The 14,166-nt window shown below is 41.6% G+C and overlaps 2 protein-coding genes across 9 annotated transcripts in view; both read left to right on the top strand.

Moving 5' to 3' along the window:
* Positions 1 to 3,048, top strand: part of rnf217 (ring finger protein 217) — a 7,504-nt gene extending 4,456 nt beyond the window's left edge. The window contains exons 4-7 of the mRNA XM_031866245.1: positions 409 to 506; positions 601 to 704; positions 1,942 to 2,013; positions 2,588 to 3,048. Coding sequence (XP_031722105.1) covers positions 409 to 506; positions 601 to 704; positions 1,942 to 2,013; positions 2,588 to 2,667 — 354 coding nt within the window. The 3' untranslated portion in view covers positions 2,668 to 3,048. The remainder of the gene's footprint in view (positions 1 to 408; positions 507 to 600; positions 705 to 1,941; positions 2,014 to 2,587) is intronic.
* A 4,677-nt stretch (positions 3,049 to 7,725) lies between these two features.
* The window catches only part of tpd52l1 (tpd52 like 1), a 13,615-nt gene continuing 7,174 nt past the window's right edge, over positions 7,726 to 14,166 (top strand). The window contains exons 1-4 of one of the 8 annotated variants that reach the window (XM_031866117.1): positions 7,726 to 8,188; positions 10,001 to 10,108; positions 11,201 to 11,365; positions 12,903 to 12,923. In XM_031866117.1, the coding sequence (XP_031721977.1) occupies positions 7,900 to 8,188; positions 10,001 to 10,108; positions 11,201 to 11,365; positions 12,903 to 12,923 (583 nt within the window). In that variant the 5' untranslated portion in view covers positions 7,726 to 7,899. Of the gene's footprint in view, positions 8,189 to 10,000; positions 10,109 to 10,445; positions 10,485 to 11,200; positions 11,366 to 12,902; positions 12,924 to 14,166 lie in introns of all 8 variants that reach the window. The other 7 variants (XM_031866110.1, XM_031866113.1, XM_031866112.1 and 4 more) reach the window with 7 other exon arrangements.

Below are 14,166 nucleotides of genomic sequence, written 5' to 3'. Positions count from 1 at the left end.
ATTGCGTTTGACCGGGACGCCCTGCTGTGTTCAGCTGGGAAAGAGGCTGAGAGCGGCTGAACTTAATGCCCAGTTTATAGTCGGACCGCTCACTGCTGCAGCAGCCAAACAGAGAGGATCCATTAAGTGGGCCGCTGCTTGCATATTGCAGCGCAGCTCAATAGGTGCTGAACCAGATGCTGATCGTTTCCTGTTTGAAAAATGAGAGTAGTAAACTCTGCCAGTGTTGCATTTTAGTGCTGCTAAGTACTGGGGAATTGTTCCCATTTTACGATGAAGTGAGTCCGGAAGGAGAACACGATGACGCATTCAAACTGGGACCAAACCAAAAAGAGTGAATTATATCAATAAGTATAGTAAATCTCTTCTTTTTTTTTCTTTTTTTTTTCCTTCCATCGACATCTGTAGATCCATATCCAGCGTACAGAGGGATGTGACCATATGACATGTACGCAGTGCAACACTAACTTCTGTTACCGCTGTGGAGAGCGCTACCGACACCTACGGTTAGAATCTTGTTATTTTTTACTTTATTTTCTCTGACTCCTCCTCTTTCTATGTGACGATCTCATTCAATCTTTAAAAACTTCTTGTTGTCAGGTTTTTTGGGGACCATACGTCAAACCTCAGCGTGTTCGGATGCAAGTATCGCTATCTACCTGATAAACCTCATCTGAGACGGCTAATTAGAGGGTCGGTCTGTGGTAAGTGTGTGTGTGTGTGTGTGTGTGTGTGTGTGTGTGTGTAAAGAGATACACTTTTTAACCTCAGGTCCACCATTTTGGTCCAAATTAAGATATCTCACATTCATGGTTCCCAGAGGATGAACCCGACTGTGATCCTCTGCCTCTAGCACCGCTATCGGGCCAACATTTTAATTAGTCCAATACTTTTGGTTTATGACTAAATACCTGCAAAACTATTGATATTCCCATCAGCCTCAGTACTTTATATTAATGGCTAATTGGCAATTGTTAGTATGCGAGCGCACTAAACTAAGACATGAACATTGTAAACATTGTAGCTGCTGCTAAACAGACATCGTCACTGTGAGCATGTTAGCATGAAGCATAACACAGCCTCAAAGAGACTTAGCATGGCTGTAGCATACAACCTGCTTTATTTTCTGTAATCTGCTTGAGTAAGTGATTTCCTGCGTTGCCCAATCATGCCCATGACCCAAAATAAATCGACATCATCATGTTGCACTCTGCTGTGGATTATAACTAGATTAGAGAGAAGCAGTAGTGATGGAAAGGTAGAAAGGACAGCCGTCCCCGTCCCGTCCGACGGACATTAAGTTGCCTCTTGATTGCAGCAGCAGTGAACACTTCCACATTAAAGTCTTGAGGCCCCCGAAGGAAAGCTTGATAACGAAGTGTGAAATCATCACATATCAGATTATGTTAGCTATAATTATCTTTTCACAGTTATCAAATCCATGCACCAGCAAGCCTCCAGGAAGCTGGACTCTGATAGAGTTGTTTGACTCTGCTCTCCATGACAGCTACAGCTAGTTATCTCAGCAGGGCGCCTGCTGAACTGGAGCTAATTTGTCCCTCAACGAGAACCACTTAGCCGTCACGGCTCCATGCCGCGGACTGTTAGCGGCACACGTTTGGCATGTAATAAAGCAACGTCTTAATAATGTGGGTGGGAGACATTTTTTTTTCCCTTAAATCTGCTCAGCATTCCTCCACAGACCAAATGGGATGCACTGGTGGCCAAACATCTTGAATATTTAGCAGCGATACATTAAAGTTTAAACAAAAACGAAAGAAAACAACACTTTCATTTTGAATCGTACAATTTCTATTCCAACTGAAAGCAACATTTATTCATTATGGATGATTATTGTTCTTCTCCCACCTCTCTCTCTCTCTCTCTGTTTCTCTCTCTCTCTCTCTCTCTCTCTCTCTCTCTCTCTCTCTCTCTCTGCAGCCGCTAAGGTGCTGATAGCCCCGGTGGTCATTTTGCTGGTCGTGGTGCTCGGAGCTCTCGCCCTGGTGATAGGTAACGCAAACACACAGGCGCACGCTAAGAGAAGAGAAGTAAACTCTTCTTGTTTTTAAAATGCCAAAGCTGTAGATCCAGATTATCACTCTCTGGGTTTCTGGCTCTTACTTCCTGAAACTACATCTACTAGTAGTATCATCCGAGTGCTCTCTCTGAGCACTCTGTCACACAGTATCGTGAACTTTCGACACCTCGGCTGAACTCTAATTAGTGTTAATCTCTTTCCCGTGTCTGTGCGTCTGACGGATGAGCCGCTGCAGGCCGGTGTTTAGCGCCATTTATTGCCATCGTCGTTAGAATCAGTGTCGTGCTGCTGCTCTCTTTCTCAGCTCAATTAATTTCAAAATACGCCAAATGTGAAGGCAGTGTGCCGTAAGACGGAATAATCAAATCAAATCCATATGGAACACTCGTCAGAGCTCGACGTTAATGGATAATTCCAGATTTACATTGTACATTAATGAGTAGTTCATTTAAATGTGTATAATTAGGAATCAAGAAATTGTTTGCTTTGATCCGTCCGTCTCCCACTCTCAGCCCTCATCTCTACAACCGCCTTCTCTTCCTGCAGGATTGGTATTTTTCCCGGTCTACTACGTGTGCAAGAGGAGGAAGAAGCAGCGCACACAGGGCTCCGGACGGTGGATCTGACTGAAGCTCTCCTTTCACTGCACTTCATCCAGACGACGCCCACACCTCCTTCAGGGATGAACACGCCAGTCATGGCAAATGTCTGAGGGGGGACGTCACGAGATTAACAAATTAAATTAGAGCGGAAGGAAGGGAAATAAACATATTAAGCGATGCCTGGCTAATCGCACGTCATCGCGTCGCGGTGGAACCACTGCTGCAGAAGGAATGCTGGGTATTCAAGTAGAAAAGGCCTGAGTGCTCTTCACATGATGGAAGTGTTTGAATCCCCTTTTAAATTTCACAACCTATTTTAAGCCGAGTACTTTCTCTCCGGCCGCCTCTTGTCTCGGACACAATACGGGAAGTTTCAGCCGTGTACGTTTGCAAGTTTTGCACTCTTCAGTCATATATTTAACAACAGCTGTCTCTCAGGAGAACAAGGCAGGTTTGTTTAGAGCTTGTCGGTTGGCTTGATGTGACGACATATTATTGTGTGGATGTCGTGGATGAAGGAAACAAAACTATAAACGCTGACTGCTGGAGAGCGATTAGGAGGAGCTCACAGATTAATAGCGGAGGAATGTGAGGAAATAATATCTTTCTTGTTGAGCGAAAAGTTTCGTCAGTCTTTTGTCAAAAGGTCAAGATGGAAACTGAATTCAGGACCAAGCCATGGTGGAAAAGATTAGTTCTCACAGATGCAACATAGAAAGTTGGGTCGTGTGTCCCCACCCTGAGAGTGACGCCTAGTTGTACAGGGCACACCCACTGTAGCGTTATAAGAAGGGGTCCTGCTTTGCAAACGCACATTCAGCCCACTAACGGCTAAAGGAAATATTGTAAAGTGGTATTTTGGCGAGCTTCCATCGTGTTCTGTCGAGGTTCTCCATCAGCTCCTCCTCCTCCTCTATCTGTCCCTGACTTCCTCACTTCTCCTCTTGGTCTCTGCCCTGGCTGGACGGCGGCTCGCATCCCTGTCGTCTCTGCCGGGGGGCCCACACACTGTACACCAGTATCTGCAGCATCACAACAACAACAACAACAACAACAACAAAACAGCTGCTGTGCGGCAATTGTGCCAAAAACAAAACCCTGATTGTGGACCCTGCCCCCCCCCCCCCCCTTTTTGTTGGATTTCGTTGTTATTGCTTTTCAGCGGTTGCTTGTTGCAGAGGTTTTGGGTGCTGATGCTGTCGGTGCGTACCGGAGTCTGCATGAAGAAATAGACTTAGTAAGATTGTAAGAATATGCATTCGATAGTGCAAAGCTGCTTAGGATTAAATCGACTGAACATACTGTCGCAAATACGCATAGGTAAACAAGTATTGATGGTTTCACTGTTCATTTCTATGGAGTCTGGCTGGTGGTTTGCTTGAGAGCTAAACAGGGTGTTTGTTTCTTTAAAGAAATGAGGTAATCATCAGGCTGCTGTGCAGTGCAGATGTGCGGTGGATTACATTTTCAATGTTAATTATTAGGTGATCAGGTTTTTAAGAACTCATTTGGAGAGTTTTTCTTGAGGACGTCTGTCTGCTTGAGAGTTTGGAAAGTGACACGGTGGCTTTTTAACATATACACACAAACTTAACGGGCACAAACTGCAAGAAAGCACACACAGGCAGAGTGCTGCCAGGAAACGGGAGAATTTCAAGAGCTTTAAAGGTCGTCACCTGGCAGCAGCCAGATTGCCGTCCTTCACTTATCCCTCTATCCCCCCCCCCCCCCCTTGCTGTCAGCCCTCAGCTTCCTAAATGAGCGTCCGCTGGCTGCTGTTCAGCCACAAATATCATCCGAAGATGAAACAAGACGGGACGCTTTTGAGCCTCTTATATACGTGACGATAACGCAGAGCTACCTGCGGCGCACGCTGTGGTCAAGCACAGGTTTCCACATCACTCACAGAGGTTGGTTGTTGTTGGTTTCTGGGTGTGTTTTTACTCCATCGTGAGACTTTTACGAAGATGTTTTAAAGGAAAACGCATGAAATGACGAGAAGTACAATATGTCTGCACATAGAAGATGCTGCAGCAAGGAAAGAATAAAAAGATAAAAAGTATCAGTGAAGTATCAGCGGATTCAAATCTGTGGTTGCCAGTGGAGTTCATGCTGAGCGTTGCAGCAGATTTCATCACTGAAACCAGGATTTACAGCATGAAGGAGAAGCAGGGGTGATGTTCATGCATGCTGGGCATGGTTAGCTTCTCTTTATCCCAGGGATATCACACATTCTCTACATCTGGGAGTTCATAAATACCAGCTGTCAAAGACGTATATACTGTATATATATATTACACACTGCTTTTCAGTAGGTCCTGTCTCTGGGTTTGAATCCACTCTCAGGGAGTTTGCTTTCTGTTCCCTCTGCCCGACCACATGAGCTGTGTCACAGGAATCGCTGAACAGCGACCATGTTTAATTCCAGTAAAGTCAAAACACTGTCGTGTCGAAGGAGACCCGAATATCTCAGCGACGCAGACGTTTCCCGGTCTGACTCGGCCGTATTGTGAGCGTTGCTTTTGGGAGTCAAGCAGACTAAAATCGTGGAAGAAGGAAAATATGTATCCGTAGAACCGTCACTGGGAAAAGTTTCTGAAGTTATACGCCAAACAAAAAGATTGAAACACTCTACTTAACAAGTGCACACATGCATCATATGCGTACAGGTTTTATCTGACTGCTCGGCTAGCACTACACTAACATGTTGAAATGCTGCATTTTTGTTTGTTTGAATGAAAGATGGACATAGATGGATATTTGTATTTTAAATGATTTTCAACACAGAGATGCATCAGCAGAGTGAAAACTGTTTAATTTACTGTAGCTACACACTTTTAGTATTTTTTATTTTATACTATTTCCACAGCATTTTACCAGAGACGTTGCCGTGCCGTTTACGCTGCACCGCCGCTGAATCGGTTCATTGTTTAGCTCGGTGCCTGACAATGAACAGATGGCATCTTTGACAATTGATCAATCATTTGCATCATTTATCGAGTAACAACACCAAACAGTTGGTCGGACAAAGTACATCTTAGGAGCATGGGTTGACAGGTTTGCTGTCAAACAGTGATTTTAAATCTGAATTTGCGACGAGAGAAATATAAATGAATAATAACAGGACGGTCTTTGTGCCGCATGTCTGATTTCTTTCACGTTTATACATGTATGTTGTACATGTACATGTGTGTTAAGATGCCATCTTTGTTTTGTTTTGTTGTAATACTACATATTACTGACTTCATCATTTCTGTAAACACTGAGTAACTGGGTAAAGCTAAACTAGCAATTCATTCAGTGACATCAGTTATTTTGGCCAATCATTTGTCTTTGCTGGGGCGTGTTGGCTGGCTGATTACCCCCCCGGCCTTTTTGTTTTGTTTTGTGTTACAATCCCAGTGATTATTGACATAAATATGCAAGAGTGCCTTCACAGCTGTTATAGATCAGGGTGTGCCAACCTGTGCTTCAGGGCCCCTGTGTGACTCCAAAGACTATGTGTTAGAAGAGCTAAAGCAGAGTGTAATAAATAGAAGTATGGGGCCCCTAATGTATAAAAAAATGTACTCAAGTAATAAATATATATCTGTTACCCCGACACTGGGCAATGTGCAGTGCAATCAGGCCCTGAATTAAGAATGTGTTTTAAAGATTAAACCAAACCTCTACCACCACAATACATGTTTGTAAGCGGCATCCCAAAATACTCATATCGTTTTGCACAACTGTCACTTTATTTTGGCGGGTACAAACCTCACTCTTTGGACTCGGCAGATTAAAACCGAGCAGCAGCACATCAAGCACCGCTTCCAACATTGAATGGGTCTTGTATGGACAAAAAGCGCTCAATGAAGGAAGTGACCATTTAAAAAGAGACGTGTCATTTTCAACAAATCAAGTGTGTAGTGTAGCGACTAAAGGTTGTGGCTTCATTTCAACTGAGGAGGCCTGTTGAGCGTTTTTATGTCTACACGCCGCTTTGTTTTCAACGGTATTTCTATTCAAAGAAATGTCTTCGACTCGATAACTGTTCTCCTTGTTTGCACTAAACAGATTCTTCCACCTGCTTCCTCTGTTAAAAACGTCTGCTGATGATATTATTATTATTATTATTATTATTATTGCTCACTTAGCCAGGCACACACACGTTGTTTTGAGGATCTGACGGAGAATAAACTAAACTGGGTCAAATGCCAAACTGTTCCGTTTGACTGTTTTATCTGATATTGACGTGTTCTTTGTGTTGACGGGTTTGTCTGATATGTTTCATGTTTTTGAGTCGCTGACAGTCAGCTCTGCATACTGAACGAATGTCTTCTGGTCTCTTTTTATTTGCCACCACCGCTGTGACTTCAGCTTTGTGTCAGCAGGGGTCACAAGTGCACCGCAGGAGGCGAAGCAACACAACCTCCATTCTTTATGAGCGATGCAGAGTCAGAGTAACAGAGAATATCACAGTGTTGATTAAGATTACTATTATAAACGCATTGTAATTTAAATTGCGAATAAATAATGGCATTTATAAAACAAATTGAATTGTGTTTGAAAAGTGAATCCCTTTATTGTTTTTATTATTAGTATTATTATTAGTATTATTAGTATTAGTATTATTAGTATTAGCAGTAGTAGTACTAGTAGTAGTAGAAGTTGTTTATGTTTCAAGCTGCGATCAACAATACAAAGAGACATTGTGTAAGAGGGTTAGAAGGAACATTCTATACAAACACCAGCTGTGGAAAGTACATTTGCCTTAAGTACTGTGTGTAGTACAATTTTCCGGTACTTTACTTGAGTGCTTTTATTTTGTGATGCTTCATATATACATATACATACACATATATACATATACATATATATATATATATATACATACACATATATATACATACATATATATATATATGGGGTGATATATACATATATATAGATAGATATAGATAGATATAGACATATATATATATATATATATATAATGTAATTTTCACTATACACTTCAGAGTGACCTTGCTCTGCAGCATTTAGATCGAACTTTAAACTTTTGACACTTAAAATACATTTTCATTTTGTACATTTATTTTTAGTAAGCTTTTGAATTCAGCATCATTGTAATTGTGTATTTATACACTGGTGTTTTGCGACTTTTACTCAAGTAAAAGATCTGAACACTTCCGCCACCGCGAAACAAATTTCTTATTATGAATTAATTTTTCGGATTTTTCGGATTTTTCGGATTATTTATTAGTAAACTGAATAATGTTGTGTCCGGTGAGGGCACTTTTTTCTATCAAAGAATATGTTCAGTTACTAGTGAATTATGCAAATTGCGAAAGCGCGAGGCCCATTGGCTCGTGTTCCAAGCTCCGCCTGAATAAAAAAACTGGCCCAGCGCGTGACACTCAAAATAACCCGAGGAAACACACGCCGACCCGGAGCCGCTATCGGCCTGGTGCTGCGCGTGTGTTGCCGTGTGTCTCGTCTCGTCTCAAGAGATTATTTGGGAAGTTCTCCCCGGCTCTCGCGCTCATGGAGACCAGACAACAAGGTGAGAGTCGGTGTTCATGTTAAAGACAACTCTTTATTTTGATCTGATAATGAAGCTGCACACGTCACCGTTTTCTGGTTGCAGGAGTGGAGGAAGAAATAATAGCTATAAATTAAAAAAAAACTGGGAATTGTTCAAAATAATTGGAGCGATAACTTGATTCTGCACGTGCGCTTAAATTCTAGTTTAATATTTAAACTGGCATGTATCATTTTATCATTTCTTCAGTACAATGTTTCTACAACGTTCACATACAAACATTCAAATGCACGAGTTTCAGGTATTCCTGTGTCATTTGTAGATCAGCTATTTTCTCTTGATCCCTGGCATCCATAACATTGTGCTATGATCCACTCCTGCGTCTTCACTTGCTTTGCACAATGCAAAACACTGAGCAATGTGAGAGGTGTGTCCAGTGCCAACCACGTCCTTTAGCCTTATCTGGCTTTGAAGGACATGTAACTCTTTCATGGTGTTGTTCTAACACGAGCGGCATTAATACAGCGTGTAATATTTGTGCTGTTTTAGTGCTGACAGTGATGGTGCTGTTGCAAATTCACTGGAATCATTCCCGCCCAACTCTTAATGTACACTCACAGTTGACCGTGCATGCAACAGTTTGTTGCTCTTTCAGTCAGCTAATGTTTTACTGAGGAATGGGGATTCCTTTATCTCACTACCTGGGATAAAGGTAGTGTTTGTTTACGTGGGTAGCTAATTGCATTTGGTCTTATTGCGTATATATATGGCTAACTGGGAGTCAGCAGGACTTTGTGTGGAGAGTTAGAGGCTGCAGCGGGCTAAAAGCTTTAACTTTTCCATTAAACCTGATAAATGTGAACTCTGTGTATCTTGATGAATTTATAATGGAAATATGGCCTCTTAAGTGTTTTACAGGAGTATTTAAGATCTGAAACGTGGACAGAACAAGGTTTATTTACAGTATGTACAGTATTTTTGTTGTTGGTCATGTTGAAGGCCGACTTCAATTGATTTTGCAGCCATATGACCATCCCCAGGCCTCTGATTTAGCATAGCCACATGACCAGCGGGCCAAATGGGAGTCTTATGACCAAAGGTATTTCACCCCAGAGAAAAGGAGAGGGAGAGGGGGGGAGAGAGAAACAGAGAATGGAGACTATAGATACTTTTCATTGACTTTACAGTAAAGCCAGATAGCCCATGAAATATATCACACTGATCTAATGAGTGCTATATTATCGGAGTGATATTCGCCTGCTTTGATCCGCTAAAACGAATGCAATGTAAACGTGATACTTGACTGATACTGTATGCCACCTCGCATATGTTTCACACTGAAATCTGTGACCCTTTTCTCCCTTAAAAGCGTGGGCTTAGCAGTTTAACCAGAAGGAAATCATTGTCGCTGGCTTTACGCCGGTCTGTTCCTCCTGCAGAGCCGGAGTATGGTGTAATGAGATTTCATCAGCAAACAGGGAACTTGGATTGCTCAATAACCTTTTTGTGCATTCTTGGTTAATTGTTACAAAAGATGCCATTGCTATCTCTGCAGGGGCATATAGGTTTGCTCCGTGGCATGAATCAGGAAAATCCTCTTTAAAACGGCTCCAATGAGCTCAGACCACAAAGGGTCAACACTTCCTGTTCCTGTGCCAATGCCGACTCTGATAAGCTGCTTGTAACAGACATCACTGTTATCGAGTTACTGACAGGGCCGGGATGGACACTGGAGAAACACGTGTGTGTGTGTGCGTGTTTGTCTGTGTTCGTGCATGTGTGTATAACCAGTGTTCTTGTCTCCTCTCGCCCTGCTGCCTTGCTCTGCTGCAGAGTTGTACTCTGGTGTTCTGAGTGAAGCAGTGGTGGACTGGGGCAGCATGGGACCTGGAGAGGAATGGGTTAACTCGGCCAAACACCAGGGAGAGCAGGGTAAGACTCATCTCTCCCAGATAAAAAAATAAATAAATAATGAGATAATAGATCCACGCTGAATCACAAGGTGGGTAAGGATGCTGCTGCTGCACACAGACCACATCACAGGAAGGGACGGCTGATGATCACTGACTGGGATGTTGGAGGAAGTGCAGCGTGTTTGACTGATTTTTTTTTTTTTTTTTTTAAATTGAAATATCAGTGCAGCAGCAGTTTTTTTTCCTCATGCGATTCAGTGTTAATATAACCGCTAGTAGTCAGGAGAGTGAGTGAGTGTGGTCTTAATTAATCATTTTAAATTGGAGGAAATGCCATTCCGCTAACTTGAGGTTTTCAATTTCAGATAAATTGACCTTCAGAAGTGACTTAACACAGGGTCTAAGTAAGACTTTCTCTAAAGCACGGCTGCAACTAATGATTTTTTTTTTTTTTTAATAAACTGCTTATTAATCATTGTGTCTATAAAAAGCTATAAGATTGTGAAAGATTTTCATTAAAATCTCCCAGAGCCCAAGGAGACGTATTTAAAACAGAAGAGAAGACAGAGACACGTTGACTCAAAAGATCATTTGTATAATATGATAATTTATATTCAGGTCAGGGCTGTCCGTGACCCAAATACATTCATACAGTGAATCTTAATACAGCATAATAATTGATGCCCCTTTAATGGCACATCATTGAACTATTCAAGTATGACTTTACATGTAAGGATGCACTAGGTAATACATCTGAACATGATGACTAGTATAATGTATGATGGGCACGATGAAGACACAGAGTGTATGCAAGCAAAGCTTTAATGACATAAGATGTTTAGTGCCACGTTAAATAGAATTGGCATCTCGGTAACAAATGAACCATCGATTGCTTTTCCAGGAGCTGAGACTTCTCTTTTAAAACTCGCTCAGAGGGAACTTCCTGTATTTTTTTTGTCAATTAAGTAAAACTCCATTGAAAGGCGACTCATCACTTGCACAATAAGATGAATCAAGCGCTTCCTGTTTTGTCTACTGAAACTGTGTTCCAACTGTTAACTTTGCTCAGATTTGAATCAGGCTGTGTTTGACCCCTCTGGCGAGGAATCGGTTAAAAGACGCTCATATGGCGACGACTTGGCTCCAGTGGCCCCAAATGGGGAAAAGCTGACCGAGTGGAGTAAAACTTCCCCATCAGGGGATGATCAGTGGGGTGAGACATCAATGTCCCACTCTGACAGCTGGGCCATGTCCACCACTTGGGATATGCAGCTGGACGGCACAGGTGAAGAGGGATAGACTAGAACTAGAGCCTGTAGATTAGAAAATCTCCCAATCTCTTCTCACCATAACTGACCTCGGGGGAACCTGAAGTCACAATAGAGCTGTAGCTGCTTCTAAGGACACTAAGGTCAGGTCCTTTTGGTGATATCTATTCATTTGGGGGAATATTATAGGCAGACAAAATACAGAACACGTAAACTAAAAAAATAAAAATCGACAAACCCAAATAATGAAAACAAGAGACTTTATTTTTGGTGTTTGGTCAAAAAGTGGTGTGTCGGAGGAAACTCATGACCTAAAATCCTGGCATTGTATGTCCATAGAACATGATTAGCAACTTCAAAAGGTGTTCATCTGTGATGTACATGAGCATGTTTTGAAGTAATGTACTGTAGATGGCAACTTTAGTGGAATAATAGGCCTACATGCACAAGATAATCACTTAGCAACTTTTGGCAAAGTTGCCTATTCACATTGCTTTAAAATGTTGTCTGCCATGACCTGAAACTTCTCATCGATCCACCCGGCTTAGGATCTGAGCTTTAACCAATTTCATGCAGTGAACCATGACTGGGATCATTAACTTGTTTCAGCATTCCTCACATTCCTGACAAATGGCGACGCTACAGCAGTGTATCACATGACAGGGACGGTCTTTCTTGTCCAACATCCAGTTTTCGTGGGTCACATCACAAACTATTGGTGTTGATAGTAAAAGAAGCAGCTTACACACCGTGCCTTTTTGGTTTCCTTGGTGACAAACTGTACTACATGTGGCTCTTACAAACACTATTTACATCTTTCAGACACTTGATAGAAACTCCCATAACACACAGCCTGTTCTGAACTGTAATAGCAAACATGTGCTTATGTCCTGTTTACTTGTATACAGTAGCAGCTTCTCCTTTTAAGTTTTCAATTAAAATTCACCAGCAAAATACCTAGGACAAACCCTAGAAGTGTTAACATTACTTAAGAAACCTAATTCAAGTGGAGATGGTTGTTGTGCTGACTTCTTAGCATGTTGCGTCCATTTCTCAAGTGCATTTCATGTTCAAGTTAATGAATGAAACGGTTAACATTTCATAATTTCATAATTTGCAATTGCCTGCCTCCAATTAATACTGACCTGATAGAAAGTATTTAAATCAGTGCTCTTCCTGGCATGTTTATGGTCTTGTCATGGCCATGTGAACATGAATAAAGACTCGGATCTTAATACTCGATGCACTAACGGACATGAACAGCTTCCGTCTTAGCCGCAGGGGGGTTAAACATCTGATTGTCCTGCTGCTGCTGAGTGGTGTGACTGTATGAAGAAATAGCTACTTACTATAGAAAGGCCTGCTGGTGTGTAGTGCTACACTTGTGTGAAATGTGAATGTGTTTGCTGCAATTAGTATTGAGCCCCTTAGATTTTTAAGTACCTTTTTAGCAGAATTGTGTTATTGTAACTATTGTCAGTGGATAGCTAGTGTTTGTCCGTCTTCACTAACCTGACACTGTCCTCACCTGTCTTATAATGCTGCCACATCAAGAGAGAGGACACCTCACAGCAGGTACAGTAATTCTTTTCCATTCTGTAAAACAAACTGTGTTTTCTAGATACAGTTTACATCACATGTCCACTACGAACATAAGTGATATAATTACCTGAATGTATTCGCATTTCTTGGGTGGTGTGTAAAGTTACATGTTCGTCCCGCTGCTGGTGCTGTGTGGTACCCGTCTGTCTTGATTTACCTTCCACAAAAGTCCTGCAACAATACAAGGCTAATCCGACTCAGTTTGTGAAAATCTCTCGCTCTTGACATCATTCAATCAGGTAAAATGAATATCGCAAGTTATGAAGTGGGGGAAAAAAACACTATTCTGAAAATGAATGTTGATTGGTTCAATGTATTTCTGCTGCGTCATATGAGAGTCAGCAAACAGCTTCCTTGCTCTGCATGGACACAAAGTTTCATTCATAAACGCATTTGAAATGTAGTATTTAGTTATGGATCAGCGTCTAAAGAGTGTGTGGGGGGAATTGTGTGTATTTGACACAGTGCTGTTTCCAGAAGTACAGCGTGAAAGTAGTAGAACAAAGTGTTTCTGTGAAAGGCAGAAAGAGAGAATATCTTCTAACGACTGCTTCATAATCTGTTGAATTTTGGTTCCACTAAAATCCAATATTGCAACTTTTAAAGTCAATCTGTCCCCAGAAACAGCATCGTGTGGGTGTTCGTGTTCGTGTTCGTGTAGCAGTCTGTTGTGTCCGGCAGCAAGATAATCCACCTCAGTTAATCCAGATTAAAGCTCTACATTCTGCCGCCACAGATTACATAACTGTCAGAGGCACAGACAGACATGTGGACTCGGACATCGAGGCCGTCAGTTAGCAGCACACAGTCAAAACAACAAAATTGGAAAAAGGGCGGATACGTTTTAGAAGTAGGAGAAACAAACTATTCTGTCTTTCACGTTTAAATTAAAGTACAAATTAGTTAAACTTGTCATTGACACCAAGAAGAAGTACATTACATCCATTTGGCAGACTGCAACTAACCATATGTGCATCTATATGGACAATAACTTGCAATATTAATGACAAATTTATGCTTTTGATTCCAGGAGCAGATGCTGATTTATTTTATTTATTTATTTATTTATTTTTTTACTGCACTTAAATGTATTTATTTCATTCACAGATCTTTTTCTGTTTGTGTGTCTCCTTCACTGTTTTACAGTTCACAGAGAGGTTTTAATTAACGTGTGTGTGTGTGTGTGTGTGTGTGTGTGTGTGTGTGTGTGTGTGTG

The sequence above is a fragment of the Anarrhichthys ocellatus genome, unplaced genomic scaffold, assembly GCF_004355925.1.
Source record: "Anarrhichthys ocellatus isolate YVR2014 unplaced genomic scaffold, GSC_Weel_1.0 scaffold34, whole genome shotgun sequence".
NCBI classification, from domain to species: domain Eukaryota; kingdom Metazoa; phylum Chordata; class Actinopteri; order Perciformes; family Anarhichadidae; genus Anarrhichthys; species Anarrhichthys ocellatus.
This window is presented reverse-complemented; position numbering and strand designations above follow the sequence as displayed.